The following is a 23791-nucleotide window of genomic DNA, read 5'->3' on the forward strand; positions in this document are numbered from 1 at the left end:
CACACTGGCCTTAGATCACCTGGACAACACAAACACCTATGTCAGTATGCTGGTCGTTGACTATTACTCAGCACTTAACATAATTCCTACAGTCCTGATTGATATGCTGCAGAAACTGTGCCTCTGTACTTCCCTCTGCAACTGGATCCTTGACTTCCTAACCAGAAGGCCACAATCTGTGCGGATTGGTGATAATATCTCTTGCTTGCTGACAATCAACACTGGCTCAGTTCAGGGATGTGTGCTTAGTCCATTGCTCTACTCTCTCTATACCCATGACTGTGTGGTTAGACTGTGTGCTATCTATAAATTTACTGATGATTCAACCATTGTTGGTAGAATCTCAGATGGAGGCGAGAGGGCGTACAGGAGTGAGATATACCAGCTAGTTGAGTGGTGTTGCAGTAACAATCTTGCACTCAATGTCAGTAAGACCAAAGAGCTGATTGAGGACTTCAGAAATGGTAAGACCAGGGAACATGAGCCAATCCTTATCGAAGGATTAGAAGTGAAGAGAGAGAGTCCTGGGTGTGAAGATCTCTGAGGATCCAACCTGTTCCCAACATATCGATGCAGCTATAAAAAAGGCAAGACAGAAGCTATACTTCATCAGGAATTTGAGGAAATTTGGTTTATCACCTAAAACACTTGGAAATCTCGAGGTATACCATGGAGAGCATTCTGACAGGCAGCATCACTGTCTGGTATGTAGTGGGGGGGCGGTGCGGTTGGGAGCTACTGCACAGGATTGAAAGAAGCTACAGAAAGCTGTAAAATTAGTCAGCTCCATCTTGGGTACTAGCCCCCATAGTATCCAAGACATCTTCAAGTAGCGGTGCCTCAACAGGGCAGCATCCATTATTAAGGACCCCCATCACCCAGGACATGCCCTCTTCTCATTGTTACTATCAGGAAGGAGGTACAGAAGCCTGAAGGCACACACTCAGCGAATCAGGAACAGCTTCTACCCCTTTGCCATCAGATTCCTGAATGGACTTTGAACCCATGAGCATCACCTCACTTTTTTTCTGTTTTTGCACTATTTTTAATTTAACTATTTAATATACATATATGTATATATATGTAATTGATTTACTTATTTATTTTTCTATATTATCTTGTATTGTACCACTGCCACTAAGTTAATAATTTTTGCAATGAATGCCTGATATTAAACTTGATTCTGTTTCTGAAACAAAACCAGAAAACACTGGAAACACTCAGCAGAGCAGATCAAGCTGTATGTATGGTAAGAAAAACAGTTCATATTTCAGACCTAAGCAGCTTGTTCATTTTTTCAGAGATACAGCACAGAAAAGGCCCTTCCGGCCCTTTGAACCTCGCCACCCCAGCAGTCCCTGACAATCCCGATTTAACCCTAACCTAATCATGGGACAATTTTCAATGACCAATTAGCCTACCCAGTATGTCTTTGACTGTGAGAGGAAACTGGTGACCTGGAGATAACTGGGGATGATATACAGTGAATCCTTACAGAGTATGCCAGGATTGAACTCCGAAACTCTGATACCCTGAGCTGTAGTAGTGCCATGCCTACCGCTACACTGCCGTGCTGTGGCACAAATACAATAGGTCAACATGGTACACAGTGGTTAAAACAACGCTTTACAGTGCCGGTAATCAGTGATCAGGGTTCAATTCCCACTTTTGTCAGTAAAGAGTTTGCACATTCTCCCCAAGACTGCGTGGGTTACCCCCCATATGCCAAAGATATACGGATTAGGGTTAGTAAATTGTGGGCATACTATGTCGGTGCCAAAATCATGGTGACATTTATGGGCTGCCCCCAGCACATCCTTGGGCTGTGTTGACCCTTGACGCAAAATGACGCATTTAATGTGACAAGTAAGGGCAGGACGATGATGTGCAAAATATTATTAAGATCGGTCTGATGAGGTATAAGTACAGACTTCCAGCGATCAGATGAGCAGATGAATGCTGATTTTATGCCTTTGTGCTCCGTGGTGCAGGAAAGCAAAATATGCAGTGGCAGTTCAGTAACCACAAGGTCAAACTTTGCTGAAATTACAGTGACATGTCCATGACCTGAAACCATCACTACTGTACAATGCAGCAGGCTCAAATCATACCCTTGATGCACACCATAATTTCCAGATTATTGTGTCTTTGGAAGCCTTATCTTCCTTATCCTCTGGTTATCATATTCCTGTAACATGTTTTGAGACATTTTGTGAAGAGTAAGTAATTTTATGTAGTTAATAAAGTGATGAACAATCATCAAAACAGCCAGAAATGTGAATCATAATCTTAAGATTACTGGGTAAAGGCCCTGAGAGGTTTATTAAACGTTTGACAGCTGATTTGACCCTAAAACCACTTATGTTTTAATTCAAGCAAATTTTTTTTGTTGCTACAACAATCAAAGATGATGGGGAAAATATCATTTGAGCTATTTCCTAGTTCACACTTGTTACAACATGATGGTTAGATTTGTAGTTGGGTTTCTGTGCAAACATGGAGGAACCCATACAAATTGCTGGAGGAACCCAGCAGGCCAGGCAGCATCTAGGAAAAGAGTACAGTCAACATTTAGGCCCCAAACCCTTGACTCTGGCGAAGGGTCTCAGCCAGAAATATCGACTGTATCATTTTCCTAGATGCTGCTTGGCCTGCAGAGTTCCTCCAGCATTTTGTGTGTGTTGCTCGGATTTACAGCTTATTTTCTCTTGTTTGTGAGCGTGGATGGGGTTGACCTGCTCTCTACCAGCACTTCAATTGTCAAAAATAGATGATTTAGAGCTGTCTATGTCTTGGGTGAAGAGGTTACATCTGAGGGGGGTTGGGAAAAGATATTGACCAAATCCAAGAAAAAGAGACACTAAAGTTTAAGGGTCTTCCACCTGAAACATTGGCTGTTTCTTTTTGCCTGACCTGCTGAGTATTCCCTGCATTTGATGTTCTGGCTTTAGATATCCAGAAAGATTTTTTTTAATTTTCGGGGTTTATTCTGTTTTTTTTCAGGTCAGGTGTTTGTTGTTATAGCGGAGTAGATCGGCCGACGGCGGAGACTAGTGTGATTGTTGGTTGGAGAACGGATCGGGAGACTCACAGTAGCACGACCGGCAGACAGCGGAGAGCAGGCCGGGGACGGTCGGGGAGAGTCGCCGCTTGGAGAGCGGGCCGGGGACGGAGGTGGACGGGGAGAGTCGCCGCTGGAAAGCGGTTGTTACGCGGCGCAACCGGACCCCGCCTCCCTTGGCGGAAGTCGAGCGGCTGCGAAGATGGCGGCTCCTGCGAAACAGTAAGTAACATAGGGACAAGCGAGTGCGTTTTCCCGTGCTGCAGAGCTCGACTCTCCGCTTCTCGGCCACCAGGCCCCGCGCTACAGCTTCGTAGCGGCCCAGGGACAAGCGCCGACTCGAGTGTAGGCTCGGGCTGAGATCCGGGCAGATAGGCCTGTGGGAAATGGCGATTCCAGGGGTGGCCTCCTTCTCCCGGCCCCACTCCCTCCTCCCACCCCGTCACCCCTGCCATTGATGTCACTGTGTTTTATGGCATTAACGTCTTGTTTTGCACGTTCTTTTTTTCCTCTTCACTCTTGCATAATTTGTGTATTAATTATATTCTGTGTGTTGTCTGAACCTACTGGCTTTTGATGTTGTTGCACGCAAGTTCTTAGTATCTGTACCTCTCTATAATTGTGCATATGACTTAAAGGTTCAAGATGATAGAGGATCAGAGACGGACAAGGAAATTTGTTATAGCATGTGCATTTTAATAAGGTTAAATGCGAATTTGTACACTTTGAGGGGGCAGCTGTGATGCAATTGATAGCACTTTGGTCTGAGTCGATAAACCGATAAATCAAGGTGTCAAGCAGGACTTGGTGCAGGTCTCAACCTGAATCATTGATAGTTTCTTTCCCACCACTACCAGCATTCCCCAAAGAACCTTATAAAGGCTCCAGTTTAATTCTGTATCAAACAAATGTCATAATGCTCTTTTATTGGACTTCTCTGTGTGTAAATTGGCTGCTGCTTGACTCACTGAGTTCCAGTAAATTTAGAATCAGGCTTATTGTCATTTACCTATTTTGTGGAGTTTATTGTTTTGTGATAGCAGTTGAGCAAGGTACAAAAAATACAACAAGTTCTAAAATAAATAATGGAAAAGATGAATATTGAGGTAGCATTCATGAACTGTTCAGAAATCTGATAGGGGATGGGAGGAGTTCTAAAAGTGAATGTGGGGTCTTCAAGCTCCTGTACCATCTCCTTGATGGTAGTATTGAGAAGAGGTCATGTCTCAAATAGAGGGTGTTATTTCAAAGATCAGGACAAATGTATTTGGTATCCTGTTCAATACCAATCCATTGATGAGCATTACAAAAAATAACAGGTCATTATCATTGTGCTCCATGTTCAATATTGCTCTCTGAATTGGCTGCTGCATTTCTGGAATTTACCATATTTTATCAGCAGCAGTATGTTGTTTAGAGCTGTGAAGGAAGCTCTTTTAGCCTTTTTTTTATAATGGTAATGAAATCTAGATGGATGTGTACAGAGTGGGACGTAGGTATATAATCATTAACTTTTGAAGATGGCAGGACATGTCGATGTAGATTACAGGAGGAATGAAGACGGGCTAACTCTGTTGACATCAGTGGATCTGGGGTTGAGAGGGTAAACAGCTTTAAGTTCCTCGGCATCCACATCACCGAGGACCTCATATGGTCTGTACGCACCAGCTGTGGTGAAAAAGGCACAACAGCACCTCTTTCACCTCAGATGGTTGAGGAAGTTTGGTATGGGCCCCCAAATCCTAAGAACTTTCTACAGGGGCACAATTGAGAGCATCCTGACTGCCTGGTATGGGAACTGTACCTCCCTTAATCGCAGGACTCTGCAGAGAGTGGTGTGGATAGCCCAGCACATCTGTAGTTGTGAATTTCCCATGATGCAAGACATTTACAAGGACAGGTGTAAAAAGGGCCCTTAGGATCATTGGGGACCCAAGTCACCCCAACCACAATCTATTCCAGCAACACACATCAAAGTTGCTGGTGAACACAGCAGGCCAGGCAGCATCTCTAGGAAGAGGTACAGTCGACGTTTCGGGCCGAGACCCTTCGTCAGGGATTAATAAGCTATTTATAAGTTCATTACCTCCTGCAACAAAGTAATATTTCTGAGTATTTTCAGGATATTTTACAGCAAGAATATTTTTGAAAGACTTACTGTGATTGATTTTTGCAGATTCTGTTGGAGGAGGCAGCCCTCAATGGAGCAATAGAACTCACTGACAACAACTTTGGGTTTATGCACTTAATTGTCTATATGTGTACTACAGAAACTGCGAATCATATACTGTATTGTCAGTGAACAGTGATAGCTTTGGCCTCATTACCAGAGCAGAATCTAGACCTCTGTTTCACTTATCCTGTGATTAAGAAGGCCACAAAATCGCACACAGACCCAAAAACATCGGAACATGTGAAATAAAAGCTCAGTCTGGGGATTTAGAGCAAAACACTCACTGAAAAATATATCTTTTAACAGTCAGCAGAAAGCATAACACTCCAATCTTGTGCCAATATAATTTCAGAAGGCAGTAACACATCAGTGAGACATTCATCTGGCAGGTCAAATGTTTTGTTTTCATATAAAAATGACCAAGCAAATCAAGTACAATGGCCAAATCAGATATTGAATTTTCTCTGACCACAATGTTTGATTATGTTCTGCATTTCATGGATGCCATACGATCTTATGATGGGTTGCTTTAATCTTCAAATGAGGAAAAAGTGGTGGCATTTAAATTGAATAACTTTGGAACAGTTGTTGATTGTCCACTGTTCAGGAGCAAGATTTGATCCTTCCACTTTATTTGGGGCTCTCAATAAGGAGTCCATTCAGTTTACAACAGACGTTCTGAGCTCTAACAATCCTGGATCTTACCACTCTGTTGAAACTATCTATTTTGTGTATTTTCAGTTCAAAACAAACATTTAATTTATGCATATAAAGTAGACTTGTCTATTGGAATACCTGGAAATCAGGTTGAATGCCATGAGTATGTTGTAATTTACAGTATGTCAGCCTTTTGATTATGTGGACATCTGAATGCTATTCCTGTTTGAAGTAACTTCAGAGGCGGTAGCTTCCCCTCTGCCCTCTAATTTCTGAATGGTCCATGTATCAATTAATACCACCTCTTTTTTTGCACTATTTATTTATCTTGTAATTTATAGCAATGATATGCACTGCATTGCTCTGCACTGCTGCCACAAAACAGCAACTTTCACATCAAGCAACACACACAAAATGCTGGAGGAACTCAGCAGGCCAGGCAGCATCTATGGAAAAAAGTACAGTGGAAGTTTCAGGCTGAGATGTTGACGATACTTTTTTTCCATAGATGCTGCCTGGCCTGTTGAGTTCCTCTAGAATTTTGTGTGTGTTGCTTGGATTTCCAGCATCTGCAGATTTTCTGTTGCTTATGATTGAATTTCACGTCATATATAACAGTGATAATAAATTTATTTGATTTTAATGTTTATGAAATGTGGCATATATATTCCAGGTCATGCAATACAGTATCATGGTTGTCATTCCCCCTTAACTTCACAGCCATTGCATAACAGATAGAAATTCATAAAATAATTATTTTCCAAGCACTCATATCAAAGTTGCTGGTGAACGCAGCAGGCCAGGCAGCATTTCTAGGAAGAGGTACAGTCGACGTTTCTAGCCAAGACCCTTTGTCAGGATTAACTGAAGGAAGAGCTAGTAAGAGATTTGAAAGTGGGAGGGGGAGGGGGGAGATCCAAAATGATAGGAGAAGACAGGAGAGGGAGGGATGGAGCCAAGAGCTGGACAGGTGATTGGCAAAAGGGATATGAGAGGATCATGGGACAGAAGGCCCAGGGAGAAGGAAAAGGGGGACAGAACGTATATATATCAATATACCAATATTGGTATACCAATACCAATATATAGAAGGCCACATCAGGAGCACCAGACCCAGACGGAATATAAGGTGTTGTTCCTCTAACCTGAGTGTGACTTCATCTTTACAGTAGAGGAGGCCGTGGATAGACATATCAGAATGGGAATGGGATGTGGAATTAAAATGTGTGGCCTCTGGGAGATCCTGCTTTCTCTGGTGGACAGAACGTAGGTGTTCAGCAAAACGATCTCCCAGTCTGCGTCGGGTCTCGCCAATATATAGAAGGCCACATCGGGATATTCCATCTGGGTAACCTCCAACCTGATGGCATGAACATTGACTTCTCTAACTTCCACTAATGCCCCACCTCCCCCTCATACCCCATCCGTTATTTACTTATATACACCACATTCTTTCTCTCTCTTTTTTCTCCCTCTGTCCCTCTGACTATACCCCTTGCCCATCCTCTGGGTTTTTCCCCCCTCCCCCTTTTTTTTTCTCCCTAGGCCTCCTGTCCCATGATCCTCTCATATCCCTTTTGCCAATCACCCGTCCAGCTCTTGGCTCCATCCCTCCCCCTCCTGTCTTCTCCTATCATTTTGGATCTCCCCCTCCCCCTCCCATTTTCAAATCTCTTACTAGCTCTTCCTTCAGTTAGTCCTGACGAAGGGTCTCGGCCCAAAACGACGACTGTTCCTCTTCCTAGAGATGCTGCCTGGCCTGCTGCGTTCACCAGCAACTTTGATGTGTGTTGCTTGAATTTCCAGCATTTGCAGAATTCCTCGTGTTTACATTTTCCAAGCACTGGTATGTTTAAAGTTGATAGGTTGGCTCACTCACCCAAGTTGAGATGAAAGGGGCACAAAAATAGATGTAGTTCAAGGGTCAGGAATGCACGTTTTAGTTCATAATTAGTATCTCATACACTACAGGAAAGCAATAATCGCAGTTGACAGGATAACAGGAACTTAATCAGTAGCGGATTCTGGTTTAATATGGGCTACAGCTTACTGATAGTTCATAAAACAAGAAATACTGTACAACTAAATACTTTATTAATAACACTTTTTCTGTGAAAAATTGTGGTAAACGACCACCATAACGAGTGAAGAGCTGAGTGCAGAATAGGCTGACTCGATGATCAAGGTGTGCAGGTGAGATGCAAAGTCGAGGGAGGGTCGAGAAAAGGTCAAGGGGAAGTGGTTAGAACGAGGTCGAGATGGAGTCGGGGTGTGTGAAGCGGGAAAAGTGAGAGTGGATGAGTTTTGCATCCGGTCCATCTAAATCAAGAGCAAATTGGTTCAATCTAAGTGTCGGGCACAGGCTGGAACATGGCAGTGGGGTTCTTGTCTACAGCGTATTAAAGAAACGGCCCCGTTCCTAGTGTGGGGAATGACCTGTTGTTTGGACAATTTAAATGTTGGGCTAGATAGATTGAAAAGGCTGGGTGTTGGGACTGGAGGCGAGAGTCCAGCCAGTTCTACTTACTGCTCTGATGTTTACACCACTGTCCACAGCGCTGAGGCTGTGGTGTGCTCTGGGTTTTATTTGTAAGCTCAGTTTTTGTCCCGCTGTGTGATGAACTGAAGCTGTGAGCCAGTTCTGGCTGCTCCAGGCTTCATATCTATGGACTCACTTTAGTTCTGAGTGCTGTTGCTTGCTTTTATTGTTTGCATATTCTGTGTTTTTTCCCTCCCTCTCTGCATATTGGGTACTTGTTAGTTTTTTCCCCTCCGGTTTCTTGCTCTGTGGCTGCCTGTAAGGAGACGAATCTCAAGGTTGTATAATTTACACATACTTTGATAATAAATGTACTTTGAACAGCCATCAAAGCCTTTGAGAAGTTTTAATGTCCAGTCTGACCTACATAAGTGCAGCAGACAGGTGCTCAATATATGTGTGTCATTTATCAACCTCACAGTCTCGGAGAATTGCCTTTAGAGCAAGCAATCTTGGGACATTGGAATTTGTGTGAAGCCCCAAACTTACAGAAACTTTTTTTTGGGGAGAGTGGGTGTTTGTGGTTGCGATGGAAAGGGATGACGGCAGTTTGCTACAGCATTGCCAGCATTTCTCAGCGAGCCACCATATTGTTGAGATGTGCTTATTGGGATAGATTACCCAGCATAAATTGGAGGCTCTTGAAAATCTGCAGGTGTCTAGATGTGACTGTTTCAATAGGCTTAATGCAAAGAATCTGTCAGTGCATTTCCTTTGTTTTGAAGTATTTTCAAGCTGTATTGTAGCATCAAAAGATCTTAAAAAATTTTCATGTAATTAAGTTAGATAACGGATAAACCTATTTTGATAAGGAGGAAATTACAGTCCGACTAAATAAATTAATAGATTATGAGATAGGAGCTGGATTTCAGATTCAGTTTGTTTTGTTCTCACAGTGTGCTGCTTGAAGTATTTTACAGAATGAGAATAAATGTCACTACATTTTAGACAGCTTTACTTTGACTCTTAAAGGGCTGAGAAGAATGAAGTCATTTTTAAAAAATGTTTTGTTGAGGTCATATTTTTGCTGTTTACTGACCAGCTAATTAGACAGGAATATGATTTATTTTCTCTTCGCTATCTTTTCCTTTGAGGAATTTCTTTCTGGCAGGGATTTTTCCATGCCTAATTGGAAAGGGGAGAAACAATTTCCAAGTTCTGTGTAAACACCAGAAAATCTGCAGATGCTGGAATTTCAAGCAACACACACAAAATGCTGGTGGAACGCAGCAGGCCAGGCAACATCAACAGGAAGAAGTACAGTCAACGTTTTGGGTCGAGACCCTTTGTCAGGACTAACGGAAAAAAAGAGATAGTAAGCGATCTGAAAGTGGGAGGGGGAGGGGGAGACCCGAAATGATAGGAGAAGACAGGAGGGGGAGGGATGAAGCTAAGAGCTGGGAAGTTGATTCGCAAAAGGGGTACAAGGCTGGAGAATGGGGAGTATCATAGGACGGAAGGCCTTGGAAGAAGGAAAGGGGGAGGGGAGCATCAGAGGAAGATGGAGAACAGGCAAGGAGTTATTGTGTGAAGGAAAGAGAGAAGAGAAGAAAAAAAACTAAATAAATAGGAGGGATGGGGTAAGAAGGAGAGGAGGGGCATTAATGGAAGTTAGAGAAGTCAATATTCATGCCATGAGGTTGGAGGCTACCGAGACGGAATATAAGGTGTTGTTCCTCCAACCTGAGTGCGGCTTCATCTCGACAGTAGAGGAGGCCATGGATTGACATATTGGAATGGGAATGGGATGTGGAATTAAAATGTGTGGCCACTGGGAGATCCTGCTTCCTCTGGCAGATAGAGCGTAGGTGTTCAGCGAAACGGTCTCACCAATATATATAAGGCCACATTAGGAGCACCGGACACAGTATATATATCACACCAGCAGACTCACAGGTGAAGTGTCCAAGTTCTGTGGCCAAGATTATGTTAAATTTAGATTTAGAGACTTGTAACATGGTAATAGACCCCTCAGACCCAATGAGCTCGTGCTGCCCTATTACACCCATCTGATCGACCCATACATCTTTGGAATGTGGGAGGAAGCAGAGCACCCTGAGGGAACTCACATGATTATGGGGGAGAATATACGAACTCCTTACAGACAGTGGTGGAATTGAATTCTGGTCACTGGCGCTATAATACCTTTACGCTAACCGCTTCGCTACTATACTAGAAACAGTGGAATGTGTCCTGTTATTCTGCAGGAGGGAGTTGTGCTTGCTGGATTTGTGTTTGTGTGTTGCCATATTTGCAGATACTTTGGAATGTGTATTAGCAGTGGTCAATTGAACTTCTGTTCCCCGGTTAATCAAATTTGTTTTGTGCACTAAAAATGGTTCAGTGAATGGTTTCGCAAACATGAGAAAATCTGCAGATGCTAGAAATTCAAAGCAAAATGCTGGAGGAACTCAGCAGGCCAGGCAACATCTATGGAAAAGAGTAAACAATCGATGTTTCGGGCTGAGACCCTTATCAGGACTGGAAAGAATGAGGAGAAGTCAGTAAGAAGGTGATGGGGGGTTAAGGAAGAAGCACAAGGTGGTGGGTGATAGGTGAAACTGGGAGGGGGGAGGGGATGAGTTGATTGGTGAAAGAGAAAAGGGAGTGAATGGGCTGCACCTTCTCTAATATCCTTGCTGCGGGGGGGGGCGGTTAAACTAATTTGTTAAGAAATGGGACAGTAGCTGTACAGTTTTGGGTAAGATCCTGTTAAATATAAAAGAAAATCTAGGTTTGTTCTGTCATCAGGACAGTCATGTGGGAAGGCACATAGGATGAATGGCTCAATTTTAATCAAAGAACTGGTAGGTCAGACAAGCTTTATAGAGGAGGAAATCTGCAGATGCTGGAATTTCAAGCGACACACATAAAAGTTGCTGGTGAATGCAGCAGGCCAGGCAGCATCTCTAGGAAGAGGTACAGTCAACGTTTCGTGGCCGAGACCCTTCGTCAGGACTAGAGCATTGATTAGCATGTGGGAGAAGAGTGTTGCTGCCATCACTGAGATGTGGCTGAAAGAAGTTTAACTCAACATTCCAAGGTATAAACTTTTCAGGCATAATAGGGAGAGATGTAAAGGAGGAGGGGTCATTACATGAATCAAGGGGGCCATTGCTGCAGTAATGAGTGATAATGGCTGAGGTGGCACTTCAACTGGAAGACATGATTGTGCCGTGGTTCATGCCACGCTTTACAGCGCCAATGACCCAGGTTCAATTTTTGCTGCTGTCTGTAACAAGTTCGTACATTCTTCCTGTGATAGTGTGGGTTTCAAAGTTCAAAGTAAACTTTTTATCAAAGTACATATACGTTGCCATATACAACCCTAAGATTCATTTTCTTGTGGGCATAACAGTAAATCGTGGTGCGTGGCCAACCGGTTAAGGCATTGGACTAGGGATCTGAAGGTTGTGAGTTCGCGCCCCAGCGAAGGCAAAGTGTTATGTCCTGGGTAAGGCACTTAACCACACACTGCTCCAGTCCACCCAGCTGAAAATGGGTACCAGCAAAATGCTGGGGGTTAACCTCGCGATAGACTGGCGTCCTATCGGGGGGGGGGTAGTCTCGTACTCTCAGTCGCTTCTCGCCATGGAAACTGGCATAAGCACAGGCCTGATGAGCATATAAGGCTCGGGACAGACTTTAACTTTAACTAGTAACAGTAAATCTAAGAAACACCGTAGAATCAATAAAAGACCACACCCAACAGGACAGCCAAACAACCAATGTGCAAAATACAATAAACCATGTAAATACAAAAGAAAAAGAACAATAAATATTGATAGCTTGACATGAAAGGTTATTGAAAGTGAATCCATAGGTTGTGGGAACAGTTCAGCAAATGAGGCAAGTGAAGTTGTCCCCTCTGATTCAAGAGCCTGGTAGCTGAAGGGTAATAACTGCTCCTGAACCTGTTGATGTGGGTTCTGAGGCTCCTGTACTACCTTCCTGATGAAAGGAGAGAGAAGAGAGCACAGCCTGGTTTGTGGGGTGCTCATGATAATGGATGGTGCTTCCCTACGACAGTGCACTGTGTAGATGTGCTCAGTGGTAGGGAGGGCTTTACCCGTAATGGACTGGGCCATATCCACTACTTTCCACCCTATCTAATCCTTTCACTGTAAAATGATCCAAGTTATGAGCAGTTGAAATTCCCTAGTACTATAACCTAGTTCCTCTTTCAACTCTTAGATGTCAATGTAGAGTGAATGATTGGTAAGTTTACAGATCACATGAAAATTGCTGGGAGTATCAATAGTGAAGAGAGTAGTTTTAAGCTAAAGAATGTTATTGATCAGATGGCAAATTAGTACTTAATCCTGATAGGTGTGGATTGATGTGAGATACAGCACAGAACAGGCTCTTCCAGCCCAATGAAACGCTCCACCCAGCAACCCACATATTTAGCAGCCTAATCAAAGGACAATTTACAATGACCAATTACCTAATAACTGTTATGTTTTTGTAATGTGGGAGAAAACTGGAGCACCAGAGGAAACCGTTGTCACAGGAAGAATGTACAAACTCCTTACAGATGGCACCAGAATTAAACTCCGAACACGGACACCCCGAGCCGTAATAGCACCATTGTCACTGCTACGCTACTCTTGGTGTACAAATCCACAATCCCTGAAGGTGACTTCATAAGGAGATGCTTGGTTTTATTACAGTAGCTGAGGTGAACAACATAAATACAAGGAGGCCTTGATACAAGTTTATTAAACATTGGTTAGGTTGCAACCACAATATTGTGTGATATCGTCTACATATTATGGAACCAGGATGATGGCACTGGAAAGGATGCAGACCAGATTTCACAGGATGTTGCCTAGGATGGAATGTTTCAGTTATGAGGAGACTTGAAAGGCTGAGCTTGTTTCCTGTAGAGCAAAGAGGGCTCGCGGTGATCCTGATAGAGGTACAGTACTGTGCAGAAGTCTTGGGTGAATACTGTGCGTATACAGTTGCAAGAAAAAGTTTGTGAACCCTTTTGCAATTACCTGGTTTTCTGCTTTAATTACTCATAAAATGTGGTCTGATCTTCATCTAAGTCACAATAATAAACAAACACAATCTGCCTAAACTAATACAGGTCCACATACCTTTATCCAAAATTCTGAAATCCAAAAAGCTCTGAAAACCGAATTTTTTTTTCACCAACAGCTGACGTCACTCAGGTGTGACGTGGCAGCACTAGCAGAGGCCACCAGACGTCAGTTGTGGCTCAGCGCTCGTACTGGTTACATGTGCATTTGCTGTTCGCTGATATTTTGTGTTCACTGTTGACTTTGTGTTTAATTTCGCTGTGAAAATGTCAAAAGGAGCTGCAAATACTTCAATGAGTAACAATGAGAAAAAGAGAAGGAAGCATCTGTCATTATCAATAACACAGAAAGTGGCGTTACTGCAGAAGCTTGATCGTGGTGTGTCTGTGCGGCATCTTACTGAAGAAAATAGTGTCGGAACTACCACTGTATATGATTTAAATAAACAGAAAGACAAGTTACGGAAGTTTTATAGTGACAGTGACATTCTGTATTTATTCCAATAAGTCATTTACCATATGTTTGATTCGGTTCGTTTGAAGCTGTATATTTTTATGTTTTATTGAATGTTTTTGTTGGAAATAAAATTCTTTCTTGTCATTATTCCCTAAACAATACAGTATAACAACTATTTACATAGCAGTTGCATTGTATTAGGTATTATAAGTAATCTAGAGATGATTTAAGGTATACGGGAGGATATGCATAGGTTTGGTGCATCACCGGGTCCTAAAGTCCACCGCACTGAGACAGGTTAAATAAGGGACTTGGGCATACGTGTTTTTTGGTATTGGGGGTGGGGGGGTCTGAAATCCGAAAAATTCTGCATTCCGAAATGCAACTGACCCCAAGGATTTCGGATAAGGGATTGTGGACCTGTACACACAAACACTTGCACTTCTGCTCATCAATACTGAGTAAACCATTTAAACAATCACTGTCTAGGTTCAAAAAAGTATGTAAACCTCTGGGGTAATGCCTTCTACAGAAGCTGTTGGGAGTCAGGTGTTCCAATCACTGAGATGAGATTGGAGATGTGGATTGTAGGGTGCCCTGCCCTATAAAAAAAAATACACACACAAAGGTAGGTTACTGACAGAGCCTGCTCGTCTCAAGAAAAATCTCTTTATGTGCACCGTCCCTTAATCAAAACAACTTCCAGAGGACCTTAGAGGAAGAATTACAGAGATGCATGAAGCTGGAAAAGGCTACAAAAGCACTTCTAAAGACTAGTCTAGAATTAGAGAAATTGTCCACAAATGGAGGAAGTTCCCTACTGTTGCTGCTCTCCCTAGGAGTGGGTGTCCTGCAAAGATCAAACCAAGAGCACGATATGCCATGCTAAAGGGGGTGAAAAAGAATCCAAGGGTAACAGCAAAAGATCTGCAGAAATCTCTAGAACTTGCTAAAGTCTCTGTTCGTGTGTCCACTATTAAGAAAAACACTGAACAAGAATGGTGTTTATGGAAGGACACCATGGAAGAAACCACTTCTCTCCAAAAAATATTGCTGCACACCTCAAGTTTGCAAAAAGACCACCTGGATTTTAGACAATGCTTCTGGGACTATATTCTGTGGACAGATGAGACAAAAGTTGAACTTTTTGACAGGAATACACACCATTATGTTTGGAGGGAAAAGAGCACTGCACACCAACACAAAATTGTCATCCCAACTGAAGCATGGTGGAAGGAGCATCATGTTTTGGGGTTGCTTTGCTGCTTTAGGGTCTAGACAATTTGCAATCATTGAGGGAACGATGAATTCAAAATTGTATTGAGACATTTTATAGGACAATGTCAGGGTAACTGTCCGTGACCTGAAGCGTAATAGAAGATGAATGATGCAACAAGACAATGATCAGAAACGCAGAATGATCAACAGAATGGTTCAAAAAGAAGAAAATTCATGTTTTGGAATAGCCAAGTCAGAGTCCAGATCTTAACCCAATTGAGATGCTGTGGCATGACCCAAAGAGGGCTGTTCATGCAAGGTATCCCAGAAATATTGATGAACTGAAACAGTTTTTTTATGGAGCAATGGTCTAATATTCCTCCTCACCATTTTGCAAATCTGATCAGCAGCTACAGGAAACATTTGGTGAAGGTTATTGCTGCTGAGGTTCTACCAATTATTAAATACAAGGGTTCACATACTTTTTCTAACCAGGACTGTGAATGATTAAACAATATATTTAATAAAGACATGAAAAGTACAATTGTTTGTGTGTTATTAGTTTAGGCAGATTGTTTGTCTATTATTATTGTGACTTAGGTGAGAGTTGGACCACAGGTTATGAGTAATTAATGAAGAAAACCAGGTAATTGCAAAGGGTTTGTAACTTTTTTCTTGCAACTGTAGTTAGGGTGCTTAAGTCTTTTCCACTGTACTGTATTTGTCAATGAGGAGCAGACAGCGGGAGATAAGGATGTTGGGAGTGGCGAGCGAGGGTGGCGCGCTGTGGGAGGGATGTACAACAGGTGGCAGAGAAGGAGTGACAAGTGCACGGGATGACATGGGTGTATACAAAATTATAAAAAGCATAGATGGGACAGATATGACTTCCCCAACAGCAGATATGTATAGGAACAGAGGACATCAGTTTAGGGGGAGGAATAATGGGTTTAGAAGGAACCTAAGGTACATTTCTTTCACACAAAGAGTGGCTGCATTCTGAAACACTGCTTGAGAAGATGATGGTGGCAAGTATTCTCTCAATATTTTTTAAAAAAAGCATTTGTACAAGCTCTTGAATTGCCAAGGCATAGTAGGCTATGATAAATCAGATTAATGTACATAGAACATAACTGGTCAGCACAATATCGAGCCTATGGCCTATGATGTTCTGCTGACCTTTTAGCCTACTCCAAGATCAGTCTAACCCTTCTTTCCCACAAAGCCCTCCATTTTACTATCATCCATGTGGCTATCTAAGAGTAACTATATCCCTAATATATCTGCCGCTACCACAGGAGTTCCCAACCTGGGGTTCACAGACCCCTTGGTTAATGTCATAGAAAGGCTGGGAACCCCTGCTTTACCACCACCCCAGCAGTATGTTCCATGAGCTCAATACTGTCTCTGTTTATAAAAGTAACTACCTCTGACATCTCCCCTTATACTGTCCTCTAATCACCTTCAAATTATGTCCTCTCATATTAGCCATTGCTGCTTTGGGGTAAAAAGTGTTGGTTCCATTCTATCTATGCCTCTTACCTTGTATACTTTATCAAGTCCTTTCATCACCTTCGCTCCAAAGAGAAAAGTCCTAGCTCGCTCAACCTTTCTTTATAAGACATGCTTTCTTAACCCAGCCAACATGCTGGTAAGTCTCCTCTGCATCCTCTCTAAAACTTCCACATCCTTCTTGTAGTGAGGTGACCAGACCTAAACACAATATTCCAAGTGTGGTTGAATCAGAGTCTTGTAGAGTTGCAACGTCACTTCACAGCTCTTGAACTCAGTCCCCTGACTAATAAAGGCCAACTCACTTTATGCCTTCTTAACCACCTATCAATATAGATAGATACTTGATCAGCATAAACACAGTGGGACAGATGGACTATTTATCTGCTATATGATTCCTTGAGTAGCTTATTGGCTATATCCAAGGCAGTTGCTGGTGATCCAATAGATCTAGATGGATACTTAGATTTTGGGGGAGTAAGAGTGCATATTACCAAACCATTTTGTTTTCCTCTTCACAGATATGGGCTTATTCTCCCCAAGGCAAAGCAGAATACTTTGGCGTTGTCAAAACATTCTATTTTCAATGACTCAGATGATGAGGTAAGTTACATAATATCTATATAACAATTGATTTCATTTTCTATTAACAAGTGCAAAATGGTTCACACTGAAAAAGAAGTACATAAAAATTGTTTGAAATTAACTTAAAATTTTACCTATTCTTTTTGAATGTATTAGCAATAAAAATGCACTCTTTTCAAACTTTGATGATATGGCAGTTTGTTAATGTGCAAAAGTAATTTCAAAGCAGTATAGTTTGAACCTTTATCTTATGCATGTGCAGCAATTGAGATAGGGCAAACAGTCCTTTTTTTAAAGTTATTAGATTGTGCATGGGATTCTACTATAACCTATGAAGTTTCAAAAGGAAAAGCCTATCATCAAGGTAAGAGACATTATGCTGCTCTCAGCTGTTAAGTGGGTTTATTCTCCTATTGTGTTGGCCAAAGCATGTGTTGCAAATGAAATACTGACTTTTCAGTTCTGTTCTTTGAAAATAAACCTCCAGATAATACTCCTTTAGAACTCGAGCTCAATTTTTAAAAGAAGTATTTTTTCCTTAGTGAAAACTGATAATTCTTCTAGAATGAATCGAGTATATTTATAAAAATTACCCACCCACATCATCCATTGAACAGCATGTGCAATTTATACTATTGATTCCTTAAACTTATTTTTGCTTATCCTACATGACGTTTGAGGTGATTTTTTAAAAAAAAATGACAACATTTACATTAGTTAACTACAAGAAGATCACTCTCTTCAATATCCATCATTTATGTTTGCAGAAAGATCTTTCACAGATTCTCAATTTCAATATCTGATGGCTTCTTAACAGATAATGAGGCTTTCATCTTGCTTTGGGAATTGAATTACAACTCTATGCGTATCATAATTTCCAGATAATAAACCCCAAATTTCATGCACAAGTTTGAATCTATTTCTTCCTGACCTAATCTTACTAAGTAACTTGTAATTATATTCTACATTTAGCATTTCTATTTTAGGATCAGTAATGGATGTAACAGCGAGTCCAGGGTAATTTCTGCAACTCTTTCTGTGAATCTCTCAACATGTGGATATGTGAATGGCTTAAGAGTGGATTTTGAGGGGTTCCAAGACAGTATCACAGAAGAGGAAAAGGCTCTTCATTTTTCCGTAAAGACTGTTGATCCCATGGAATCAGTACCAGCTCCATCACCATCAGCACAGCTACACTACAAGGCTGTGTACTTGGCCTCTTGCCCTGCTTGCATTATACATTTGACTGTGTGGCTAGGTAAAACTGCAATGCCATATTCTAGTTTGCTGGTGTCACCACTGTTGCCGATCGAATCAGAGAGGGTAACAAATCAGCATATAGGAGTGAGACTGCAAACGAGGCGGAATGGTGTCACAATAACAACTTCTCTCACTCTGTGTCAGCTAAACCAAGTAGCTGATTATTGACTACTGAAGGAAGAAACAAGAGGTATAGTGCATAGTGATGTCAGTCTTTGTAGTTTTTCGTTGATTCTATTCTATTTCTTGTTCTACTGTGAATACCTGCAAGAAAATGAATCTCAAGTTACTATATGGTGACAAAATCTACTTTGAACCTTTAAACTTTGAGCTCCATGCAAGACTAATCTAGTCCTTTTCCTCCACATTCTACCTATAGCCTTGCAAACTTTCTTTTTCTTTTGAGTACTATCACTCCTCTTACGAACTTTTTTTTTGTGTGCCATACTCTGCCAGAGCCTTGGCGACCACTTTTTTTTCAAGTGGTTGTCTTGGAGGAAAGATTCTGTAAGTGGTCCCCCACGTCCTCCTCACAGCACAGTTTTTTTTTTAAACAAGGCTGAGTTGCGAGCTCGACACTCAACCTGGCAGGGATGGAAAGCGTGCCCGGGAGCGGCCCGACCGGATTCGAACTTGGGAACCTTTGCTCCGGAGTCCGGTGCTGATGTCACTGCGCCACCAGCCGGCCTATGAACACTTGGATTGAATTTGTTACCCGCCCATCCTGTGACCTCCATCCTCTACTACATTCCAAATCTTAACCACTGAAATATACCTTAGTGGGGTTTGGACACTGCTGGGAGATTAGACCATCCCATTCATATCTGCTTCAAAAGTTTCTTTACTTTAACTTTTCTTTTGGATATTAAAGAAGTACTTGATGTCTTCAATTAAAGCAAAAAATGCAAGGAACGTGCTTCCTGGGCATCTCAGGAAATGGCTCGATAGCCCTCACTGGCAGTCTCCCAACTCAGTGCTAAGAAACTCACTCATCGCGGTCCCCACTGGATCGAATCCTACGATCAGTTCTCTCTACCATCTTCTCTCTTCATCTCCCACTGAACAAAGACAAAGGCTCACACTGATGTCAGGCACAAAAAAAAACCCTGTTCCCCCAACCTTCTCTCCTGATTGGATGGCTCACATTCCTCAGCACCTGCTATCTCTAACAATAACCCAAACATGGCTTTGACAGAAAGACCATTAAATGAAATATCCTACAATGTTAGCTGTGAAACCTTTACCAGGGCATTACTCATGCTGCAGTTCAAGCAGCAAACATTTCAGGTTGAAGATTGTTCATAAGAATAATCTAATGAAGCATCTAATATTGAAACACAGAACCTAACAGATCTTTCTTATAGAACAAATAATGAACAATGAAATTTTGAAAGAAACGTGAAAGGGTCTTTAAGTAGCAATGTTAACTACGTTGGATTCTGGTTAATTGGGACACATCGGGACCAGTACATTTTGGCCTAATTAAGTGGCTGCCACAATTAGCTGAAGCTTCATGGAAATAGTATAAAAAGGAATTAAAAAATCAAAGTACCTTTAATTGAGGAAAACTCTGACCTCAAGCCTTTGCTGCCTTGTGATTATAGCCACTCGTAGGGAAGGCTTTGGGAGTAAACCTTAAGGAAAATCCGGAGCTTGAGTCCCAAAGGTGGTCTTACATTTGTCAACGTTGACTGGCGACTCCTGAGCCGCTGCTGGTGCCGAACGATTGGTCTCTGCTGTTTCTTTTTAAAATCTTTTTATTAAATAAGTATACAAAAGGTAAGCCATATAGGCACTAATACACTGTTAGAATATAATAAAATTACAAGAGATATTAAAACAGAAAAGAAATGATACAATGTAATTTAAACATAAAATAATAAGGTAACATAATAGTATACTAATTTTTATATATATATATATATCAATAGAAAAAGGAACCCCCCCCAAAAAAAAAACCCACCGTGCAACTAAACTAAAAGCAAGGCAAAGCAATGGGCTAACTTGGAAACAAGTAGAGTTAAAAGACTTAAAATCATGTCCTCAAACCCGACCTCCATTAAAAACAGTAGAAAAAAACAAGAAGGGAATATAAATATGGAGCAGAAAGGGGAAGGAAAAAAAATTACATTAAATGAAAATATTGAATAAAAGATCTCCAGGTCTGTTCAAATTTAAGTGAGGAATCATAAAGATTGCTTCTAATTTTCTCCAAATTCAAGCATAATATCGTCTGAGAAAACCAAAAAAAGGTAGATGGAGCATTAAGCTCTTTCCAATGTTGTAAGATACATCTTTTCGCCATTAAAGTAAGAAATGCAATCATTCTACGGACTGAAGGAGAAAGATTACTGGAAGTTTTAGGTAATCCAAAGATAGCAGTAATAGGGTGAGGAGAGATATCTATATTCAATACCTTTGAGATAATATTAAAAATGTCTCTCCAAAAAGTTTCCAGAGTAGGACAAGACCAAAACATATGAGTTAGAGAGGCTATCTGCCCCAGACATCTATCACAAAAAGGATTAATATGAGAATAAAAACGAGCTAATTTATCTTTGGACATATGTGCTCTATGAACAACTTTAAATTGAATTAGGGAATGTTTAGCACAGATGAGGAAGTATTGACTAATTGTAAAATCTGCCCCCAGTCATCCACGGAAATGATAGAACCCAATTCCTGTTCCCAATCTACCCTAATCTTATCAAATGGAGCTTTCCTAAGTTTCTTAATAATATTATAAATCATAGCCGATGCACCTTTCTGACATGGATTAAGGTTAATTATAGTATCTAAAATATATGTAGGAGGAAGCATTGGAAAGGAAGAAAGTATAGTACTTAGGAAATTCCTAACTTGTAGATATCTAAAAAAAAATGTATTCTTGATAAATTATATTTATTAGATAATTGTTCAAAAGACATAAGGGAACCATCTAAAAATAAATCCAAAAACCGTGAAATACCTTTAGTCTTCCAAATTTGAAAAGCACGATCCGTGAAAGAGGGAAGAAAAAATATGTTACCTAAAATAGGAATTGCTAGCCCAAATTGGTTAAGATCAAAAAATTTTCTGAATTGAAACCAAATACGTAAGGTATATTTAACTATCGGGTTAGAGACCTGTTTGAGGTGTTTCAAATCAAAAGGAAGAGAGGAACCTAAAATAGAGCCAAGTGTATAGCCCTGAGCAGATTGTAATTCCAATACTACCCATTTAGGAATGGATAGTATATCCTGGTCAAGTAACCAAAATTTCATATGTGGAATATTAATTGCCCAATAATAGAATCTAAAGTTAGGTAATGCTAAGCCTCCATCTCTCTTAGCTTTCTGTAAATGTATTTTACCCAATCTCGGGTTTTTATTTTGCCAAATAAATGAAGAAATCTTTGAGTCAACTTTATCAAAAAAAGATTTTGGAACAAAAATCGGTAATGCCTGAAATATATATAAAAATTTTGGCAAAAAAAACACCTTAACTGCATTAATACGACCAATCAAAGTTAAATATAATGGAAACCATTTAGATGAAAGTTGAGTAATATGGTCAATTAAGGGTAAAAAATTAATCTTAAATAAATCTTTGTGTTTACAAGTAACTTTAATCCCAAGATATGAAAAATAATTATTAATCAATTTAAACGGAAAGTTGTGATATAAGGGAAGTTGTTTATTAATCGGGAAAAGTTCACTCTTACTAAGATTTAATTCATAACCTGAAAAAAAGACTAAATTGTGCTAATAAATCTAAAACAGCAGGGATGGATTTTTGAGGATTAGAAATATATAAAAGTAAGTCATCAGCATAGAGTGATATTTTATGGGACTTTAAGCCCCGAGTTATCCCAGTAGTATTTGGAGATTCTCGAATGGCAATTGCAAGAGGTTCTAATGCAATATCAAATAATAAAGGACTAAGAGGACAGCCTTGTCGAGTACCTCGAAAAAGAGGGAAGGTCTCTGCTGTTTGCTTGGATTCATCAGTTGCGTGGAGAGGGGGAGCCTACTGCATGGGCAACAACTTGCTCTCCAAATCTAACTGCTCTGGTTTGTGTACTGGTTTGCGTATCAACTGAACGTAGACAACTAGAGTGAAATATCCATGGTTGACCGCGACCAATGGAGGGCCTCAGAAAAGAAAAAAATACAGTGCAGACACCTAGTGTAGAAAATAGGCTACCTTCATAGAATGCTATTGATGATATCATCCTCCAAATCTGCATTTTCATTGGAACACTCAAGAAGATTGTCAATACCTTCAAATTCTTTGTACTTCCTAACTTTTTGAAGTAGTGAAATCATTTCATTTTCATTCCTGGCTGTTTCTGGCATCTTCAAGTCTGAATGCTTAAAACTATTATGAGCAAAATAGTTCTGAATTGATGTAGTGTTTATTTCTACCAATAATCAGTGACAAAAATCACTGCTTTTTGAACATAAGCACACACAATTGACACTAATTGAAAGCTCTTTGCTGTAATTAATGGCCACACAAGTCAATTGGTCTAACGCTTGTTAGAAATTGTTCAACAACAGTCTTCTGCCCCAATTAAGTGGCATAGTGTCCCAAATAAACTAAAGGAATCTTGGCTATTTTCTCGATTAGTTTTTGTTCTTTAAGAGTTTCCCACATTAAGTGGCTGCCCTGATTAACTGATGACCCAATTAAATGGAATGCATTGTACTTCCTTTTCCATAGATGCTGATTGACCTGCTTTGTGTTTCCAACATGTTTTCAGATATCTGGCATTTGTAGTTTTATGATTTTTGTTTTATTGGCACTTGTAATTTGGAGTACTCTCATGAGATAGATTTAAAAAGTTTTACCATCAACATACAGGTGCACATTCCTTTATCCGAAATTCTGAAATCCAAAAAGCTCTGAAAACTGAAGTTTTTTTTTCGCCAACAGCTGACGTCACTCAGGTGTGACGTTACAGCACTAGCAGAGGCGGCCAGACATCAGTTGTGGCTTAGCGCTCATACTGGTTACACGTGCATTTGCTGTTCGCTGATATTTTGTGTTCACTGTTGACTTCGTTTAATTTCACTGTGAAAATGTCAGAAGGAGCTGCAGATACCCCTATGGGTAACAATGAGAAAAAGAGAAGGAAGCATCTGTCATTATCAACAACGCAGAAAGTGGAGTTATTGCAGAAGCTTGATCGTGGTGTGTCTGTGTGGCGTCTTACTGAAGAAAATAGTATCAGAACTACTACTGTATATGATTTAAATAAACAAAGACAAGTTACTGAAGTTTTGTAGTGACAGTGACGT

General features: G+C 40.7%; 1 protein-coding gene across 1 annotated transcript in view; it reads left to right on the plus strand.

Annotated features, from left to right (window-relative positions):
- The first annotated feature begins 3082 nt into the window (after positions 1-3082).
- The window catches only part of nsrp1 (nuclear speckle splicing regulatory protein 1), a 66699-nt gene continuing 45990 nt past the window's right edge, over positions 3083-23791 (plus strand). The window contains exons 1-2 of the mRNA XM_063031287.1: positions 3083-3283; positions 17186-17267. Of these exons, the coding sequence (XP_062887357.1) occupies positions 3264-3283; positions 17186-17267 (102 nt within the window). The 5' untranslated portion in view covers positions 3083-3263. The remainder of the gene's footprint in view (positions 3284-17185; positions 17268-23791) is intronic.

The sequence above is a fragment of the Mobula hypostoma genome, chromosome 23 (assembly GCF_963921235.1).
Source record: "Mobula hypostoma chromosome 23, sMobHyp1.1, whole genome shotgun sequence".
Lineage (NCBI taxonomy): Eukaryota > Metazoa > Chordata > Chondrichthyes > Myliobatiformes > Myliobatidae > Mobula > Mobula hypostoma.